This window comes from Amia ocellicauda, chromosome 10 (genome assembly GCF_036373705.1).
Source record: "Amia ocellicauda isolate fAmiCal2 chromosome 10, fAmiCal2.hap1, whole genome shotgun sequence".
Taxonomy (NCBI): domain Eukaryota; kingdom Metazoa; phylum Chordata; class Actinopteri; order Amiiformes; family Amiidae; genus Amia; species Amia ocellicauda.
This window is the reverse complement of record NC_089859.1, coordinates 27,918,804-27,941,156: the sequence shown is the minus strand read 5'-3', so window position 1 is coordinate 27,941,156 and position 22,353 is coordinate 27,918,804. Positions and strand designations below refer to the sequence as shown.

General features: G+C 37.6%; 1 protein-coding gene across 14 annotated transcripts in view; it reads right to left on the bottom strand.

Moving 5' to 3' along the window:
* LOC136760427 (focal adhesion kinase 1) overlaps window positions 1–22,353 on the bottom strand; it is a 127,033-nt gene that overhangs the window by 29,607 nt on the left and 75,073 nt on the right. For 8 of the 14 annotated variants that reach the window (XM_066715821.1, XM_066715822.1, XM_066715828.1 and 5 more), the window contains 10 exons: window positions 19,447–19,501; window positions 16,567–16,707; window positions 15,799–15,876; window positions 15,524–15,631; window positions 14,498–14,615; window positions 12,782–12,812; window positions 11,895–11,947; window positions 6,702–6,788; window positions 3,083–3,100; window positions 1,624–1,680 (listed from right to left, as the gene is read on the bottom strand). In XM_066715821.1, the coding sequence (XP_066571918.1) occupies window positions 1,624–1,680; window positions 3,083–3,100; window positions 6,702–6,788; window positions 11,895–11,947; window positions 12,782–12,812; window positions 14,498–14,615; window positions 15,524–15,631; window positions 15,799–15,876; window positions 16,567–16,707; window positions 19,447–19,501 (746 nt within the window). The remainder of the gene's footprint in view (window positions 1–1,623; window positions 1,681–3,082; window positions 3,101–6,701; window positions 6,789–11,894; window positions 11,948–12,781; window positions 12,813–14,497; window positions 14,616–15,523; window positions 15,632–15,798; window positions 15,877–16,566; window positions 16,708–19,446; window positions 19,502–22,353) is intronic. The other 6 variants (XM_066715824.1, XM_066715826.1, XM_066715833.1 and 3 more) reach the window with 2 other exon arrangements.

Here is a 22,353-nt window from a genome sequence, read left to right as displayed (position 1 = left end):
GGAGGTGGGAGTAAACTATAAAAAACTAAAACAAAACAAACATGTGCAAGGATCAGTGCACCAAACTGACTTCAGTGTGTGTTTGTTTTTAATCTCAAACGAACACAACAATCATGACTACAAGTTGCATTTAAAGTTGCAAGAATAGTTCAAAATCACAGGTACAATCATTTCTTTACACCTCTATTACTAGTTTGGCGGCTCACCTGATGTGCCAACAGGTGAATAGAACCCAATCTTACATGGCTATTGTATTTTTATTAACTAGATACATTTAATCATGCAAAGTATTTCAGTCCGATCAAAAGACACTGAAGTCTACTGGGGCACTGACTCCTGCTGGCTAAGTGACTCGCAAGGCTCAGTCAATGATATTCCCTTTTAGCAGAAGCATAAAGCTGTCTGACTTTACAGCTGGGGGTCAATAGCTTGCATCTCGAATTAAGATGAATTGTTTACAGTGCAGATACATTTTCTTGGTAAAATATACATTTCCACAGTAAGATGATAAAGTGATTCTCAAAAAATAATGGTACTCATACCTTTTTGTCTGTGGTAATTATCTCATCTAATATCTAGATTCAACATGAGTCACTATGGTTTTGTTTTGCAACTGGCAGTTTTCAATTTAATATGGGTCTAAGTGAGGTTAATTCACAAGTGTGTATATAAAGACTCACACTTCTCCTCTATTTACTTTAAAGTTCATTAATCTCAAGAGAAAAAGAGGTTAACACTGTTCTGTCAAATTGCTTTAGGCCATCTTGCCAACTCAACCAGTTTGTGTTAGAGCAGAAGCCTCTTTGATGTTAAGTGGAGAAGATTATACTAATTAGGTCCTGACAATGGATCTTTTACAGTTTAATATATAGTGTACATTGAGAAGTGATTTTTCCATTCTCCTAGTATCACATCCTTTGTAGGGGCTTCCCCAGATGATACCTTTTTATAGAGATGCATGCGTTACCACTCAGCTGATTGTGGCTGTTTAGCACATGATCATTTCCCATGGAAAAGTCTATACAGTAACACCATATATTTAGTTTGTAGCGCTTTTTTCAATTTGACATCTTAATAATCTGCACCTTCCATTTCTGTGCTAATATCTGCAGCATACCATTTTAAACTGCACTTAGGCTACTTAATTTAACATGTGAAATCATAACCTGTAAATTAAGACATGTAAGAATTTGCGATGCTTAACTGGATTAAGATCTGAAAAGGAATATAAACAGAAGTACAAATAAACTATAAATTGTGTCACAGTTACATGCAAACGTAAAAAATAAAATTAAAAAACAAAACCAACTAAGTGATCAATAGAATCTCATAACATTAAAACATTTCAAAACAAAATAGTTTTTTTATACATCATTCACTTCCAATTATCAAACTTTCTGAGGTTTAAGCAAATAGTTATTAAAACAAAACAGAAAAAAAAAAACACAGGAATGCTTTTTTCACAGGCATGGCGTGTTGATCTAACAGACTTGGAAAGAGAGAAAACATCTGTTGTTGCAATGGAGTCTCGTCTCCAGGTTATTGCTGCGATACGCTTTAACCTTAGCCCAATTTCCCTCCTCCCTGACCCTGACAGATGGCTGCTGTTACTGACGTACTTACTGGAGGGCATGGTGTAGGTATCCTCTTCGTCTATAATTTCAGCATAATCATCAGTCTCTGCAGGAAGACAATGGATTGTATTAGTTTCTCTGAAATCCTACAGCATTGTGTTGAACTGAAACACTAATTTCAGTCAAACTAAAATCTTCTGGACATTACAACTTCCCCATTATTGCAGCTCGCATAAAAAACCTCACTAAAACAATTAGTCAGACACCCTCCTTGAATAGACACACACATATTCGCTCCCAACTCACACACGCTGTTATGACTGCTCATGTGTAGTGCAGAACTGACTGTCCAATAAGAGTACATAAACACAGCCATGGTATTTGAGAGAGAGGAGGAGGTACTTTTTTTTTTTTCTTAAGGGAAACTTCAGGAAAAACAGATGAAGTCATCAGAATCATTGTGCTTGTAACACTGATTCTCTGAAATTGTTAGAAGGACCGAAGCCAGCACATTTTAAACAAGTATGTTGGAGCCCTACAAAGGCTTTTCTTGGCTGAGAAAGGACCTTTAAGATAGCGCTGTGGATGAGGTAAACTTAAAATGGCAGGAGCAGAATGTGCTAGAAACCACTGTGTTATCATTCGACAGCAACATAGAAAGGTCATTATTTCCCAGCTGTATATCTTTAGAGAACAGATTAACAGATTTATATTAACCCGTTTCCTTTCTTGTGTGTTCTTTTGTCATATGTGAGCATACAAATAATGCAGCACAGGCTCCCTCATCTTAGCTCTTAATTACTTGATCTTAAGTTAACTCAAAGGTCTTAATTAAATAATTTCCTTGATTAAACCTTTTTATAATGTATTGTGGCACCCCCTAATTTTAGGCAGATTGATTAAATGAGCAGGTGTCCAGAATTTACCACATGGGCACACAGCCACAGTGCCAGGATTGAAAAACCCCTGCATTAAAAAATGGCATATACACTAGATTGTTTTTAAGAGATGCTCTTTTTGACTAAAATACATGGTGCCTACTGGGCCAGGGACGTAGGCTAAGAAGAAAACAAATTAAACAACATGCAGTACACTGAAGTATTGCCTATTCTAGTCTAAAGCTAGAATGTACCTTTTGAAAATGGTACACAAAGGACATACTGAGCTGGTAACAAATATTGGAATATATATATTTTTATTTTATTTACTTAATGCAACCTTATATCACATAAAGGTTTTGGATTCATATGGGTTTTGAAATAATTTTGTGGTTCATTCGGTGATGAAAACATACAGGGCTTTAGTATTAATAAACACATGGCTGGAAATCATTCAAACAAACATAAAATGGTAAACCAACACAGAGGAACAGTGTGCAAAACTGATACTGAAAGACATTTCACAATTAATCACACCCATTGCAACCAACTACACCCACTAATGTCTAACGTGTTAGTAGCAGGACTGAATAGAAAGAGTGAGAAGAAGTTTAAAATGCAAAACATTACCATCCCCACTTATTTCATCTGCAGATCCAGGCAGCATGCAGAGAAAAGAAAGAGGGAAAAAGAAACAGAAAAGGAAATATACCAGTTACTTCATTAAAGTGGACGGGTGGAAAAAAAAAAGACATGTTTAAAGTTAGTAAGTCCTTTAGGTTTCTGGCTGAACAAATGTGTCCAGAGATAATATGAATGAAAGTTTGATTTTACAGCTAGGAGTTTTAAATGTAACTTTTTATTTTTCTTAATACTTAAAAATAAATAAAATAAAGCTGGAGTATAGATAACCTGGAAGGAAATAATTGGATTTGAACAGTAGGACTAACAGGAATCCAGGCACACCTGTCAGCACTGTTCCTAATGACTCCAGCTATATCCAGCATCTAATCCTAAATGAGTTACAGTTAGAGAGGAGAGCATCTCAAAGCAGCCCTTGCAAGGTGTATGAAGCAATCTTGACAGCCATTAGGGAGCAGGATCTGTTACATTACCTCCTGAGGAAGGTGAGGATTTGAAAGATGTGAGTTTTAGTTTGACAGCCCTCTAATTCTGACTTACAACAGATCAGGGATGAAATGCATTAGTTACAGATTAAAATACATAAATGACACCTCTGGGTGACTATCCTCCTCTCATATGCTTCTGGGCTGTGTCACCCTGGACACAGATATATTTGTCATTAGTTTTGAATGTGAAGTTTAACCACAAAGCTTACAAACACCAAACTAAAAATACTGTACTTCATACAAACAAACAAAACACATTTACCCATCGAGTAAGAGTAAGAGCACCATCTTCCTTCATTGAACTGAAGACACATGCAATACAATCCCTATGGTTAGATAGCAAACCAATCAATCATTGAAATACATAACTGGTTAGCACTGCATCCATTTCCTCAGAGCTCTATACCTTCGGTTGTAAATTAACCAAAAGGCCAATCACTACATATCTACATTTTGGGGGGGGGGGGTACTGTATTAATAAAAAGAAAAACATACGGCCACCATATGAGGCACAGCTTCCCTTTCCATGAAGTAGACTGTGTAGTCAGTGACAGCATTACATGTACAGACTGCTATTTTGCTAATATAGTATACATAGCAATCCTTCGAATTTGAGTGATCAAATTAAATTCAACTGAATTATACTTAGATCAGATTAATTGTTATCCCTGTATAAACTCAAGCTTTGGATAAAACCATAAAAAATAGAATATTTGGCAATGTTGTTTTAATAAGGAAGACAGCTGAAGGTAGTAATGGTTTTATGCTTACATTTAGGTTGTTTTTAGAGTATTGTTTGGAGTAATTTAGTAACAATTTTGTTACTAAAATTAGGATTACATTTTGGTCAAGTCTAGGGTTAGTGTTAGCAACCCTAATAAACTTAGACTTCCCTTAAAGTTAAGATTGTATTCCTACCAAGTAAACTCAATCAGTTGTAGATTTGCTTGGGCTGAATTTCACATTTTGTGTTGGCTAGCGTTGGGGTTAGGATTGAAGTTAGAACTTAAAATGAAGGAGGTGATCTATCAACGTAGTATAAGGGTGTCTAGTGTTTGGTACGCAAATTAGGTTTTGAGTCGCAGAACTGCTATACAAATTTAGAAAAATAATTCAGTGAATAAGAAAAGTCATTAAAATCCTACTACTACTAATACTAGTGCTACTATTCATATTTATATTACTGTTATGATTAAAATGTATGGTATGGCTTATTAAGTATTATAATTCATGCTGTAAAAATGCTCTGGACCACTTCCTCAGCATGTTGCCCTCCTAATGAGAAGTGAACGGTCAGACTTGGGCTGCCAGGTCACAAGCACAGTGACTAAGAAACCAAACTGTTGTGCATCATTTTCTCCACAGAGCAAAATACATATCCCTCCACGAACATAAGGAATCATTCACTGCGTAATGCATCACCCCACAACATGGTGGACCTTAATGATAACATTAGGGTGCCTACTAAGCAAAAATGCTGCTTTAATGTACCAATAATAATCAGCTTTTTTAAGTTCGTGTTCAGAGCTAGTGTCTATAAAGTAGTACGTTAATCTAAATGGCTGCCCGTTTCCCAGACTCCCAGCTTAAAAGGGAAAGGAAGCAACTAATTCTCTTGTGTCAGCAGTTTGATGTGAATGAATAGGTAACTTAGAGTTGCTATTCTAGGCATAAAGGGGGTAATCTAAGCTTTGCTGTCCTGATGCTTGGAGCTATTTCAGCTTCAATTCCTTCTGTTGAGAACACCAAATCATAGCCTTGGGAAAGGCTTCGTTGTTATTTCCCTTCGTGTTTGTCGTTTTGAGATCCAGTTAGATACACATTTTTGAAAGCCTTTTAACTTTTCTAGAACCAAGCAACAACCTTTCCTCCAAATCAAGCATTAAAGTCATGGACATGTCTAACAACAAACACTGGCAACACATAGAAAAACCCATATATCAAAACCCACGAGCCCTCAGACTGCACCACACGGGCGTGCACGAGTCGAGCCCAGGCTACTGTGATTGAAGGATGAACAGAGTGCCCTGCTGATTGCCGATCGGTTGAAAGCAAATATCAAACACAGGTGGAATTTACACTTCAGCACACATCGCTACAATTTGCATGCATTACTTTGACTGGCAGGTGAAAGAAATCCTGGTAGGAATGGAGTTTATGCTTTAACTGATTTTTCATCAGAACCTGAGTAAGGGAAGAACAAATCACAAATGCAGGAGCTTGCCAGTGCTCAGCAGCAAACCATGACAGCCGCCTGAGGTTCACTACAGGTAAGGGTTGCTGGCCGCAATATCGTAACAGTGGGTTATGAAGTGTGATGTGGTTACAGTATAATATTCTGCCTGCAACTTGATATCCGCAATATTCCTACAGTCTGTTAGTTTCCTAAAGCACCTAGTTAAACTGCAGGGAAAATATTGTTGGTAATGCATTTATTAGGGTTGTCAATTAATCATACAAGAACAAAAAATAAAAAAACATCTAAAATGCTAAAGTGAAGAATAAAAAAAATAAATAATCATAAAGAACAACAGATTTGATTCAGGTCATTCGGTGTATGAAACACTATGTGACAGTGATTTTAGTTTAATTAGATCGATGTACTTGTTGCTATTTCAGATGAATGCACTCAAAATCAAGCTTTTTTTCATGCAGTTATAATGAAAATCAAGGCACAGGAATCCTTTCCCAGCTATCTCTCTTCTTTCACGCCATGGTAACACCTAGTGAAGGAAATTGAGAATGGTGTTCTCTATTGTGATCATAAACTTTGTTTTGATTCATGGATTTTCACATTGAGTGGATTCAGTCTTTCTGGTCAATTATATATATCAAATCAAGCAATACATCAAATTAAGTTATTTTCAAATATGACCACTATGGTTATATTCCTGATGAGCAACTTTGCTAGGTTTCACATCTTAATTCGGAGTGTCTTCTTAATGAACTCAGGGTGGAATTAAGAGTGACCTGGCCCTGGCTACACTCTGTCACTGCGGCCTGGGGGAGGAGTGGAGCAGCTTTAGCAGTGATGATGAAGCCGACCGGTGGAAAGCGGGTTGCTAGGCTGGGTTAGTTAGGCGGGCAGCAGGCCAAGTGTGCCAGTGCGAGTGCAGTACCCTTGGGTGGAGACTGATGAGAACAGAAGACGAAAGGAAGGAGAAAGCGCCTGGCTTTCGTAGCTCTAGGCTCACTGTGATTCACTCCTTCACAGAGACGGAGGAAGGAAGAGAAAGAGAAAACGGGAGGGAAAAATAATGGAAATTAAAATAGAAGAAAAAATAACAGCTGGACAATGAGTCTGAAAAGAATAAAAGACACATAAAATGATCTTCACTTTATTGACTTAATCTTCTTTCAGTGTTTGTAGGGATATTTTGTTTGCGAGCCACTCTAACTAATCCATATCTAATTTGAAAAGGAGTTTTCATATCAAAGACAGACAATTTCATATATTATTGGTGACCACTGCCACACGTTATGAAGCGCTCACTGTATTCAAAAATGGGAACATTGTACAGAAAGTACACTGCAAGTAGAAATGGCTGAAACCAGTTCCTCTCTCTCAAAAAAAACAACAACAACATATTACTAGATGGATAGTGGCCTGAGAAATTCTAAGTGAAGGATAAAGATGGCTTCTGTGCAAATACATAGGTATTCACATCAAGAACAATAAAACTGGAAGCATTGTGGGGATCAGACCATGTGAACCATGAGCTAATGTACCTTTTAGATCGCAAAGAATGTCTTTCATCCTAATGACATCCTATTACTACTTCAGTGACCCAAATACTGTAAGTGCACCTGTCATAAGACATAAATGAGGTTGATATTTTCTACACCATTAACTTCTAAGGACCTGACATACCTTGTCATTGCACAGACCTAAATTGGACTCAGTTCTCCCCAAAACCGTAATCAAGGTTGAAATACCTTTTTTTTTGCAAATATGAAAATGTAAGCTGTGGTCTTTTGAAAGAATAACATTCTGTCATACACAATCTCATTGTTTAAGCTATTATATTTTAATCAAACAAAGCTTTATAAATCATGTGTTATTCAAGCATTGTATGAGGACCTCAGATTGACTGTCTTACTTCCTCACTGCAGAAACTGTACTGAATTGCCACAGAATCTTCAATAGTTTATATAAACATTTGCCCATAAACAAATTCACAAAGCTAGTATATTTATTCAAATCTACAGTAATCGTATGGGAATGCTTTATATTAATTGTTAAAACAATAATTATCATGTAAATACATTGCCACTGGCATGGTTCACGTGTACCAATATATCTGTGTAAACACCACTAAAACAGAAAACCCAGTCTCCCGTCCCTGCCCCCACACTCAACAACTATATAACTCTCAGCCCGATCCCCCCGTTTCCATAGAAAGTGGCTCTCTCCTTCATGATACTGTAGGTCTTTGTGGGGTGATGAGAGCAATTAAACCGAGAAGACTGCTAGTGCACTCACAAACTGGATATCTGGAAAGTCATCTCTGCAAAGAAAGAGTTTCAAAAGTCCATTCTGTCGGAGGCCTCTCTCAGCCTAGACATGAGGGTCGCAAAACACACAGGCGTTTGTGCTCTCCCAGATTGCTGCGTTTTCAATCAGCTCTTTATTTGTCCTTCACAGACTTTGGCATTTCACATATGTCTGATACACGATGAGTCTGTTCTTATGGGCTGTGGTTCCTGACATTTAAGAGCAAGAAAAAAAAATGGCCTTTAATATTAGCTGTTGATGAAAGCAACTTAATATGACTTTTCTGGGACCTTTACTGAAAGCTCGTCATTGCAGATGGCGCTCTCCTGCCATTTAGGTTCTGTAAGCAAATTAAAATGCTGTCTGCAACTGTGAAGATCTTCCTCCTGGCTGCATATGATCGGTGTGCTCCAGTACCAAACTACAAATCAACACTCCTGTCCTTTTCACAGTTTTTGGATTGTACTGGTCGGATGATATAACTGATGGCTAGCTTGAAACTGTAAGTGTATTTATTAGCAGGTTACAAATGAGAGAAAGCCATTTGGCCCATCTTCCTTTTTTGGTTTATGTTAAAAACCTATCCAAAAATCTCATCCAGCAGTTTCCTGAAGTAACAGAGAGTCTGCTTCCACTACTTGGCAGGATATTTTGTTCTAGATACCCTCAACCCATTGAAAGACATTAGTCCTACGGTTAGTCCTGAACACACTTGCTCTTATTTTCCAGTTGTCATAGTGAATAAAAGTGAATGAAACCCCTCACAACCTCATCTGACCAAGATATTCAGTACTTTTAATTGTGTACAAATATTGATGTGATCACCCTTTGCCTTCCAAACAGCATTTTCTCACACCTGCCTAAAACTTTTGCCAAGTACTGTATATATAATTATTATTATATACACTTATACAGTGTAGAAGATTCCTTTGAGGGCAGGAATTATTGTGGTCACTCTTCTTTGTTCCTTGAACTCTATCCAGAGAAGCAGTCATTTATATAATACAGTGACCACAACTGAACACAATATTTACAATAAAGCATTACAGGTTTATTGTATACATTTAACCCTACTTTCCTTGATTTAAATCCTATAGCTTTCACTATATATCCAAGCATTTTGTTAACCTTTATCACTTCCACATACTGTACAGAAAATGACAATACCAAATAAATCTAAACATCCTGCTTGTTCAAGTTCTGTTCCCCCCATCTGATGAGGGTTCATTTGCGAAAGCAGAGAACTTGTGCTATAGACACCTGTTTGAACCAGTGCTTGTCCACACTGATAAAGTGTGACAAGCTGAATAGTGCTGACTGGTGTAGTCCAGTAACTGAGTGGCAAAATTGTAGTTTACCAATTAAACCATATGGTCTCTGCTTCTCTTAGGTCTTTCATTAACTGTCTAGATGGTCCTCACATCAGTAAAGTACAAACAGACAGACAAGTAAGATTGCTAATATCCCCCCCCTTTATTTCTTCTGCTGCAGTTTAAAGCATGTACTATGCAGCCAATTCCGTTTAAAAGGGTTATTCTTTTTCAGGTTTTCTTATGGCATGCAACCAGGTTTAAATAAAAAGGAATGTGCAACTGTTTCACTTCCCCCTCTTTCCTTGAGGAGGATAAGAATGCTTTAAATGAAGGCAAGCCACACAACTGTGCAGTGTATAAATATCCACAGCAGTGAAAGACCAATTTTCTGGGGGGTGTGGGAGAGAAAAAAAAAATCTCCAAATAGCAATCATTCCAATCATGGGGTTTGTTTCTACGCTAAAAGTTAAACAGAGCACCCACAGGTGTCCAAAGCAAATCTTCTAGAAATGTACCATCCAGTTATCAGTGGGGATATATACATGTTATCATCAGACCTGTTGTGAGAGAGATTTGCAGTTGTCTAGTGCAAATGTTGTTTCTATTGGCACATGAAGAGGCGGGGGGTTGGGCTGCAGTTCTCTCTGGGATGGCCAACAGTGGGAAAGCAGAACATGCTTCAGTGGAGCACACTGGCAGATTCACTGGCAGCTGCACGCAGTCCCCAAATGCATCGTTGGCAGTAATGTGCAATTGCCACTTGTTAATCCAAAGCACTTTAATTCACGGCCTGCTCGAGCCCATGTGTCATACTAGTTGACATTTATTGTCACCAGAGGTGTTAGTTCATGGCTCAGAACCTTCACCCTCATCTATTAGATTACAATCTCCATTTCCTCAAGCTCTCAATCCCACTCGTAGCACTTGCCCAGCCCTTACAAAAGCAGTACTGTACAAAATCACTTCTAATGTAAGGTTACGCAGTAAACCCACAGATATGTTTATTATTGTAATGTCTGAAGCACTTTTTTATCATTATCTCCAGCAGTGAGATAAATATTTACATAGTCATTTACGTCAATGATCTCAGGTGCATCAGTGAAGCAGGATTAGTGTCTTTTAAGGAAATTGACTAGTTTCCTGGTCTTTTGTGAAACCCCTACTGTTCTAAATAGAGTGAAGTCAAGAGATATACAGGTTATGTACAGAACATGCTGTGAAATAATCTGATGGAAATGTTGAATAATTCATTTCTATACTACAAAGGAATTCTCAATGCTATTGTATCATCAGGAACAAGATGCTGGATATAGAAGACACAATAGTAAAAAAAGGAAATAAAATGCTTGGATATACTGTTAAAATTTAAAACATGTCATGTTAAAACTCTACAATGCACTAGTCAGACCTCATCTGGAATACTGCGTTCAATTCTGGTCACCTCAGGATATTGTGGTTTTGGAGGCAGATCAGAGAAGAGCAACCAGAGTATTTCCAGGACTGACGTGAATGTCATATCCAGACAAAAATGAATCTCTATTACCTGGAACAGAGAATTATGGGGGGACTTCATTCACATATTCAAAATTATGTATAGTATCGACCATGTCAATCCAGAGGATCTCTTCCAGATCAAGGTACAGAAATGGAAACTGACCAAGCCCTTCAGAACAGAAAACATTTCTTCATACCGATAGTTCCACACTGTCCCAACTAACTCCCCAGCTATGCTGTTGAAGTTGACTCCTTGATACCCTTCAAGAAAAGACTGGATGTGATTCTTGGACTTTCTTGGCTCATTTGTAACCTTTCTAATGTTCTAATTCAAGTTGTTTTGTGGCACACACCTTAATTCACAGTCTAATTCTCACTATACTATTGTCAAAACAATAGACCAAACTTCAGATAGGAAAATTGTAAATATCAACCGTATTCTTTCCACAAACGTTAAGATTTATCAGATGGGTCAGCCAATTATGGCCCGACTACCCTATGATCTCTTTCGGTCAAATGACACTTTGGGAACCTTGCAGTAAACTTTGTACTTAAACTAATAACATTTTAGTTTAGCATTCTGTCCACTTTAACAGCTGTGTCATCTACCAACACATTGTTTTATGAAAACACATGTAAAACATCAACATCAAGATTAAGAAAGAACTTCCTTAACACATTGATAGAAGTGCCAGCAAGTTATTTACAGAACCACCAACTGGAAGAAACATGTGTCAGTCTGCAGGACAGAAGATCCACATAACCACACAACAAACATTATTGATTCCACTGCCTGTTAGAGCACAGATACTACAACTTTATGGCACTTCCTTTGACCATACATTAAGAAAGACCATTTCACTTTGGCTCTGGATTTTAGCTTTTGTTTAATTTAATCTCAAGACGACATTGATTTTAGATTCAGTGATCTACCAGCAAAATATTCAGTCTCCATGTTTGTCTTAAAACAGTAATATATAATCTGTAACAGTGACAACAGCTCCCCTTACCTGAGACAGAGACCGTCCGTGTTCGAACCCCTTGCTTTTCGTTGTTGGCAAGTCTGTAAAACAAAGGTTTGAAGAGATGAATGCTGTACATTCTCCAAGGAGGCAGTTCACTAAAATTCATTCTTTTTGCCAACACCAGGGAATTCTACAGACATTATCTGGGCTGTTCCATTCTCTGCCTGTGCCGTTTTGGTGGGGGTGCTTCTTTAAACATGATAAATAGAAGCTACCACAACGACACTGTTAACAGGGGGCAGGGATGAGAGCTTTAAGAAGGATCAAATTCACATTACAGCACACAGAGAAATTCCTCATGATTCAGCCAAAAAAGCTAAGAGAAGCCTGCATTGGTTTTTAAAAGGAAGCTGAAATTTGATCCTCAAGCTGAAAGTCTTTCCAGATGTAGAAAAAAATAAAAAAAAAAATATAAAAAAAATAGCTTTGGCTTAAAACGATTTTGCCTTATTTGACTAAAGTAGTGTGCCACAGTGACTGAATAGGTATTATTGTTGAAGACTGGTAGGACTGCCCCTCCCCCTAAAAAAATAAATCCATTATAGGAAAGGAAGAAAAAATACAAATAATTATTCTGGAATAAAACAGTAGTTCAGATACCAGCCTTGATGGCTTTGAAACTCACATTTAAAGTCCTATTTGACTCCATTAGATACCCCTGTTGCCTGCTATGAGTAAAGGTTCCCAAAACCTGAAGCTGCTGTTCCACAATTAAACTGTTTGTTTATTGTTTATTAATTAATGTTGCTCCTGTGTGTGTCACTGTGGGCCGTAGATGCACACTTTAAAATTCCAATAGCTTAACCCATTCACTTTCATTACATTCTGTCTCAGTCTGTGTATTCGTAAGAGTATAAATTATTTCTACTTACTTTGGGATTGATGGCAAAGCTCTCTCCCCCTCTGTGAAAAAGGACACAAAAGCAAAATGTTATTAAATAAAGACACCATGTTTATTAACAGGATTGGCACTGCAAAGAATGTGGAAATTAACCTGCTTTCTATAAAAAAATTACAGAAGTGTGTGTGTGTTTGTACACACATGCATTTGGGAGGTTGCAAAGCACACACCTGCAAGTATTACATCTACACTGTTTTCTGAGTGTGCATTGCTACTTTTTCAGGGTTTAATCTGGGATCAATCTGAGGAAAACAAAGCAGTAGCAGCACAAGGACATCACATCCTGAAGGACGCCATAATAAACGTTTCTAATGTGCCTTTGGAGATAGGTGTAAAGTGTAAGTGTGATATTCCACCTACTTTTCATATTTTTAAACCAGTCTCTCGCAAGAGAAAATGAAGATAGTATTCTTTTATACAATGAACCAGATTATTGTAGTGCATAATCAAGGGAAGTAGCCCTTGTAACCAGAGTAAAGCTAATGGTTAAACCCTGGAGCTTTAAAATGAAAATGAATACAGCATCAAATGCAGATTAATAATTGAGAGAAATTGTTACTCACGCTAAATCGCATACATGAGTGCCAAATCACCAATATTAAAAAAAAAAAAACGTTTTCTAAAGGGTTTGGGTTTAAATAAAACAAACAAAATTAATAAAGTGGGTGGTTATGCAATGCAGTCCTTAACCTTTTGCTAGATGAATACACAGCCCTGTCTGCCTGAATTGATCAACATGGCTGCGAGAGAGAGGGAATATATTTCTCTTGTTTTTCCAGGTTTCACCTGCGTTACCGTGGATACCATTCCTCCCCGATAGCAATACTAATTTCTATGTGCCATGTAGCTTAACTAATTAAATCTAATACCGCAATGTCATTCAAGGCTCTAAAACCTAAATTAAATGATGAAAAAGCATCTGTATGAAATGTTTTTATCGTCTACTTCCCTTAACCAATTAACTGTAACTGATGGCAACTTTTATGACTACTCCTGTGCTTTGATCTTGTTATGGTCAATGTTACAATGTAAATACAAATACAAACCACATGCAAATTAAGGCTTGTTAGAATTAAACCCACAGCCATTTATTTAAGTAATGTTTCCCTTTTTCTTCTTGTATGGAAGATCAGATTAATTGAGATTGACTGTCTTTATAATGAATATAGACAAACCACTCTCACTCAATATATCTTTATTGGCATCGATGTATGTGTAGTTTCTTGAAACTGGAGAAAAAAAGCATTCAAACAACTCAATTCGTAAACAGATTCTCCAGACTTCTTTTTTAAGTGATCTGAATGCCTCAGACATTTAAAACAGGAGTGAAAGATTTCAAAAGTGGTTTATTTCTTAAAAGGGGGCTCTCTCTGAATCTACAGTAAGCAACAAAGTGGAAGAGGTGTCCAAAAAATAAAGAGTATTTTTTACAAGCATTTTAAAGTAGCTAAATGTGAAAATAAAAAGCCAAACAGATCATTACTCTAACACCATTAACTACTTGCCATGATCTTGACTGTTACAGACATATTTACTATACAGATCACTGAGATAAAGATACTCATTGTATGTGACACTTCCATCGTAATCTTAAAGCAAATATATGCATATATTAAAGTTTTTTTTGGAAGAAAAACAACACACACACACAAAAAAGTAAGCATCTGAAAAAGTCGAGGAAACCTACCTTTCTGCGGTCGGATAATGAAGGATTGTGAGGCTCCGTTCACCAGTCGACAATAGCCATCTACCAGGTCGGCCATGTTTTCTGCAATAGTCAGCGACGGCGTTGTCACTGTGAGAGGCTGCGAAACAGCAAGTCAACAAAGAGGCATTATCACCACTGCAACTGCTCTGGATAGCACAGCTGCCCCATTACATCAGGACGCTGCACGCAACCAGACACAGACACTGCACACTCACACAAGGCCCCCTCCCCAACACGGGCACACAAGCCTGGGGTCAGAGGTCACGGACAGTGGACAGGAAAACAAGCTGTGCAACTGGGCAAGAGCTGAGGGAATACTACTGCCCATTCAGTGGGGTCTCAGTGTAAGTCTGCACTTAAACTTCACTGTTTATTTCTAATGATGCCCCACAGACAATACCTAGAATCATGGTACACAATTTTGGTGTCATGGAGCTAAGAGCATCTACATTTGTAAGACTTTAAACCTCTGACATTAATCTTCCAAACTTGGCATAATGAGAGATTCAAGAAAATCAACACACAGTTTGGGGTCCTAATGAGAAAAAAAAAAAAAAACAGCACAGTGGACAAAACAGCTCAAAAGAGACAATAACTGCATAGAGAAACGAGCCCAAGAAAAAACTAAACTTGAGCATTAAAATGACTTAAGTTTTATAGGTTGATAGGCATTTTCAAAGGATTTGGGTCTATTCCTGACCACAGAACTGATGGCAGTATACACATTTTAAAATTCACAAATGGCCCCTCACATTAAAGATCCATGCAAGTCAGAAAATAGATATATGAGTTAATTTACTCATTCTTTCCGAACATGAAGTTGTCATTACCCATACATTAACCTCAAACAAACGATATCCAATGAGAATGACAGTATCCCCTTTAGAGTAGAATTAGAGTAGAATTAAACTTGTAAACTTTCTTATGTTCTTATGTAAACAGAGGTTCCCACTGCCTCTGTCCCCGGTTCGTCTGCTGTGGGACAGCCAGGCATTGGGCTCTTACCTCTGGGGCTCCTGCCACATTTAGCTGCAGCATTCCCTTGCGCTCCTTGTCTTCAGTGCTGGAATACTGGATGGTCTGCACTTGGTTAAAATTAGCCAGGTGTGTGGGCTAAACAGAAAAGAAGTGTTCTTGAAAACAAATCTGAAGACCACCTACCCGAAAAAATAATCACCTTACAGAAGAACAGTAAAAGTAATTTAAATGAGTTTTAATAAATAGCACATGCAATAAGAAATCAGTGAAACCCAGGGAAAGCACCAGTAAAAGTTACTCACCGTGGAGCCCTTATCTGTTAGGTAGCTGATTCCCTCCTCTGGTCCAATTGCTAACTCCACGGAGATAACCCAGCTTGACTGTCAGAGAGACGAAGCACAGGCATCAGCCTGGGGACACACCCTGTCTGGCCTTATACAGCCTCACAGTGCACTGTCTAACACTCACTATCAGGCCAAAACTCCTGAAGGGCACTAGCCCAGAGCTCATGCAATGCAGCTACTAAGGGACTGTAAAACTCTGTACCAAAGGAGGCAGTTTCTATCACTCTGTCCTGCCATCCACACAAATGCAGACCAACGGTGATGATTGAACGTCATGCGCCCACATCACCATGGAAGAGCGGAGCTGAAAAATCAATGTTTGCAAAGCTGCATCTCAGCAATTCTGTTCTTTATCAGCAACGTTGGCGTAATTAATTCTATTTGTTCTAAAATAATGAGATATGGGGGGGCATGCTGTTTAGCTTTAGAATATCTTAAACTTTCAGTTTTAAATCAGGGAACACTGGACATTACTTATGAAAAAATGATGCCTGAATTCTAATGCTGCTTCAGATGGATAGAAAACAAAATCATAAAGGCTAAACTGGTCCACTATTGTTGATCTCCTACTGTCCAGCAGGTGTCAGTGTAAAACAATGATCACTCGGAGCCCAGCAGTACTGGGCACAACCCACCCTTACCCAGGCAAGCTTAGGACAAAGTATACAGTGGCATTCTTGGAAGACCCTTTCCATGATTCCCTAGTACAGTTGCCTAAGTACCTACCCCAAGAGCACATTTAAAACACTCCTTGTCAAATCTGTAAACCGGTGACAGAATTTCAAAGAACTTGAGAATACTTTGTTCGTCATTCAGGTTGGCGAACTGTTTGAAGGTCTGCTGGATCAGCTTCCGTAGTGTTTTAGCCTAAACAAACACACACACAACACACAAAATTAGATCTATGCTGTACTGTAACAACATGTGACTGATCATAGACATCTTTGCTCTGGACAAGGGCATCTGCTAAGAAATAAATAATAATAATAATAATAATAATAATAATAATAATAATAATAATAATAATATTATTATTATTATTATTATTAATAATAATAATGTATATGTACATTGCTGCATACAATACAAAAGCAAAACTGCAGTCTTATTTAGTTATTAAAGATATATTTTTAGTATTTTAGTACATGTTTTCCTTTAAAAACAAAAAAAACAATCAGCCTTGTAAGAAATTGACCCCTTTATGGATAGCCCAATTCAAATAAAGGCTGTTTACAGTACTGAGAACTAGAGAAGGAATAGACTGCAACACTGTGTCCACCAGTTCAATGCAGAGGTTAGAGAATTCAGCCTTTACCAATGAAGGGTACAGAAAAAAACAGGAAAGTCAGTATCTTAGTGGTTGCTTATCCAATCAATGCAAGTCAATAGTTATTCACTCAAGATAAATAATATATTTAATTACCAATGCATTAAAAGGTGATCATAGACAGCTGATGGCTACAGTAGCAGACAAAAGTATTGGCACCCTTCATGTGAAATAATGTCATTCCATAATTAACAATGTTTAATAAATACGGTTTAACTAAACTTGGTTAGTATTGGCACCACTTGTCTGGAATGAGTTAAATCAATCTTTTGGCAATGTTTACTAATATTTCCAAGGATTGGTCAAACAAATTAGTGTTTAAAATGTACAGCAGTATCAGATGTGTACATGTTACTCTTACATTAAGAGTTTAGACATTAGAAAACTCACTAACAAAGCCTAACATTTTGTGACTTCAATGGAAAGTTTTAAAGCAGTATATAAGCATGGATGTGAAAGCTGGTCCCTGAATACAAGAAAGATCCAAAAACTACAGATGACTAAGGAAGCATGGAAAAGCTTATGCTCAACGTAACAAGAAGGGACAGAAAAATCTGGGAATTGGGTGCAGCACAAACAACAGTATTGTTGATGTCATTATAATAGTGAAGAGATTAAACAGCAACAGGCCAGAGACTGAAAAAATATTGGACTGGATCCTATTAAACAAAATCCGACTAATAAGATGACCCACTGGAAGATTAAATCAATGAGTTTGCAGAGGCAGTCTAGATGAGGAAAGGACAAGATGGGATCATAAAATATTCTGAGAAAGTCCTTCATCTAACAAAGAATAAAAAAAAAAATTATATATATATATATATATATATATATATATATATATATATATGATTATGTAGGTCCAAAATAATCTATTCAGTGCTCAGGTTGTCTGCACTGTCAGGAAGCTTCTTTTTTTGGGGGGATGGGGGGGGGGGGTGCTTTATGCTTTATGTATGGGTTGCATGTTTCTTAAAACAGCATCTTCGCAAATAAATCCTTGCAAAGTGATGATTGGACTAGGGGTATAAATCATGGGTATTTAATTATGTAAATGAGGCACTCAAGTGTCAATCATTAGTTATAACCTTATCTGAATGTGTTATATTTCAGCCCTAGACATCTGTCATTCGTCCATACAATCTGAAAAGCAGAAACCACATTTTTTTTCATGCAACATACATGGTTAACTTCTGTAGTTTTTAGGCTTCAATTATACAATGAACAAAAGCATATTTTAGAAGTCTAATAACATGAAAAAGTGGCTGATTTGCACAGTGCCTTTATTCAAATTAGACTGTCTCAGAAAGACTGAGACAGACTACTCTGTTATTACCAATATAATATCAGGATGCTGTAGAGATCCCTTATCACATAAATCGCACCTTCAGGCAGAAAGGGGAACATGAATGGCTGCAGTGGAAACAACTTCCCAGCTAACACTCCCCTCTTCTTTAAGTGAGCACCAAATGATGCCAAGGAGTCGAGTCCTAGGCCTGGCCTGCATTGGCCAATGTGACAGAAGGGGAAGCCCACATCCGCCCCTTCAATCTCAGGGGAGAGATGAGATCAGGGGTTTAAATACAACATGGGGGGCAGCTGGCTCTTTCACTGCTGCAGGCTAAGCATCTGTCTGTTCTCTTCTACAAGAAATACCTTATGTCAAAAGGGTGACTTTCACCCTAGTTTTATTGTTTGTGCACAGAAAGCCTGTTTCTTAGCAAACACTAAAAAGTCATTCAATAATTTGTGGACCTTAAGAGCATAGGCTGATCATATTCTGCTAACAGGCTGTATGCCTACTGTAGCAGTTGTACACTGCCAGGTAAGACTCATAAAAATAAAAATAAAACTACTAGATAAAAGGTGTTTTATAGACGCACACACTAAAACTTTTTATGGTACTGGTGCTCAGTATGCGTCTTCTATGAAGGTGGCATTTTAAAATGTGAAAGATTACTGTAAAAAGCAGCAAAGAAATTAAAGGTGTCCTAATTATGGGTAAGTCATTATACATTACTCCACAGGGGCTATTTCATATACGCCTGCATGCAGAAGACAAAAATAGGCCAAATATGCTCTGGGGTGAAACAACTCACGATATTGAGAAGCCAAGCGTGGAGTATACCCAGGCTCCTGCAGAAGGTAATGACCTTGCCTGCCCCAAACAAATGTTCAGTTTGCAAAAGCAATTGCAAACAGATAGAGAAGGCTATACATTTTCAAATCATTACTGGAAGTAAATGTTGAACAAAATGCAATTCAGGAACATGCATCACCTTGACAGAGTCCAGCAAACTCTTGGGAAAGAATCTTCTCAAGCCAACATCTTTTCTGTAGAAAGACAACAACGACAAAATATATATTATTTTTCAGTAATCTAAGAAAGCATATCAACAGGATAAAGTGAATACCTTAAATCAAGTAAATCAATCTTGAGATATTACTGTAATAGGTGCATCCTATTTTACATTAATCCTATTCTCACAAACCATTAGTATTTCTGTTAATTTGGGAAATAAAGGATTAATTTAATTATTCCAAAGATGTAATCAGATTTAGAGAAAACACTAATGGAACCACTGACTGAAGAAAAAACAACAACAAAGAAAAAAATGCTCACCCCTGCCTTCTTTAATCATTCGTCACAGACGAATAGACACTTTGATCATTTTAAATTCTTCTCTATGCCGTTATTAAGTTCACAATCAGATCAGATCCAATTTATAATTTTATTACAGCAATGAAAAAGATGCACAAAGAAGGTGCTTGTTAATTTTTCCTCAGCGTGATAAGGCATTGTAATAAAGGTCTGACTGTGCTTTCTGTGGCGCAGAATGAAGTACATAGTGGAGTCATATGCAGCAGACAATTAACACATTGCAGTGCTCATTACATTTTAAATTAGAAAAATGACAAAGGATTCTAACACCAGATAAAACATTTAGTTCTAATACCTTGAAGGATTTCAGGCCTCAAGCAAGTACAAATTCACTAAAATAAACCCATTTACAGTGAGAAACACTAACACTGAAATTGAAACTACACACGGAGAAATAGCATTCAAATCAGTGGGGACTCAGTTTTTGTTATAGTCCAGTGACACACTGTGAAATTACATGTTCAGCTTTTCATATGCATTTCCTCTCACCTATATCTCTTTAGTGCGAACAGCACTGTAATATCACTCTACTACATCTGTCAGCTTGTTAGCCATCATTAAATATGGCAGTGATTTTGACAGGAATAAACACGCAAGTGCAGTTGGGCTTCAACATCCCCACCCCCCTCCTCTGGATCAGAGCCAGAACTCAGCCTGAGTCTAAGGGCTCTGTGTAGAGTCTGACCTGGAAATAACATTAGCATTTGTGAAGCCTGGCTGGGCTGCTATTGTGTCCGTGTGGAGGGGCTTCGACAGTACTGCCATGGAATGTATGGCTGACAGGAACTGGCAAGGAATGTATATTCATTAGGCACATACTTTTGTCCCATAAAATAAAGCACTACCCTACTCCCTGTAAAAACACAGATAATGTAAACCAGGGACAGTTGTTTTGGTTCTGCTCCTCTTTTCCGCTACCCTTTCCCTCATTTCCATATGAGGGCGATATCTCAAGGTCTCCTATCTTAACAGTATGTCTGTAGCCACTATACAACGCAGCTGGGATTGTGGTGTCAGGTGAAACGATACTGAATCGGAAGAGCATCACAAAATGTTGCTGCAATCCCTGGTTTGATTACTGTAACAGCGTAAAAAATATACAAGGAATAATAAAAATTATCAAACCATGAACTTCTTAATTTAGATCCAACTGTTCCTTCAGACTGTGAAACATCCAGAAGAAATGCAAATCCATTTAATAAAATCAATTTGTCAACAAACTGTTCCTATCAATCCAATTCCCTACACCACGATTCCTGACCTTTGGAGTTAATAAGAAGATTGAGAACATAAGAAAGGTTACAATTTGGAGCAGGAGGCCATTTGTCTCAGTCTGTTTATCTGATAGAGAGTGCTTTATTGATTCCCAAACTTCACCAAGCTTCACCAAGCTCTGTGTTGAAAGATGCCTGCAAATTAGCACAGATAGTGTTATACTAATTGGTTTCAATCAAATTAGACTGCAGGACCCAGTGCAGGGCAGAGAAGACTGGTTGCCCAGTGAGTTTCATACCGTGGAAAATAACAACCCAAAAGCCACATTACTCAGTTTAAATGCTCAGTATTTTAACAGCTGTATCTGCCTTCGCTGCAAAATAGGCACATCCATTGAGAATACATGAATGCAGGAGACTGTGGGTAATATGTTGACACTTGAGACCTGGCTAAAGTCAATGAAAAACAGTGCTGAGGAAATCCAGGACCCCAACAAAATATCTATTCAAATAATCTTAAAATGTGGGGAATGTTTCCACAGTGAGGGCAACAGTACCAGTTGAACCACCACGGTTTCAAAGAACACTTATGCCGACCTATACAAGTCATCCAAATTAGAGCAAAATAGAAAATTGTGAATACTTCAAAAATCAACGTGCAGCGGAATCAAACTGAATGACCCACAAAATAATAAAAGACTGGAAAGTCTAGACTACTGTTGTCTTGTAGTGGAATACTCAATCTAGTAAATTTTATGTGCAGGATATAAGGTCTTTAATTATAAGTATATTAAGTCTCGTACCCGAAACATCAGCGCCACGCAGGTGTAGTTAACCATGAGTAATCATTCACTAGAGGACAAACAGAAGTGTGTTTTCAAGTATCCAAGAAACTAGACCACTGGATGCACATGGACAATCAGGCATTTTGCATGGTACATAGTGAAAGAAAACTGCACCTCTTTCCAATCCATTAATACAAAAAAACCTTCAATAAATAACCTGAAACCAAAATACTTTATAGTCTTTACACTTCAATATCAATCAGAATGCATTGAACCTTCTTGTTATTACTCCTTGTTGACTCATCATACTGGTGTAAGGGTCAGAATGTAGAAAAAATAAATGGGAACTAATAAACAAAATTATTTTTTTCTTATTTAAGGTGTTCCATATTTTAAACAGTGGATGTATATGACTGGGCTAAAGCATTCTTCACAGCGTCTGTGGTGTAGAACAAATAATCTCTCGTCTCCAACTCGTATTGATCTCAATGACGTATGTGTTGATTCATGAGGTTCTTTTGTAAT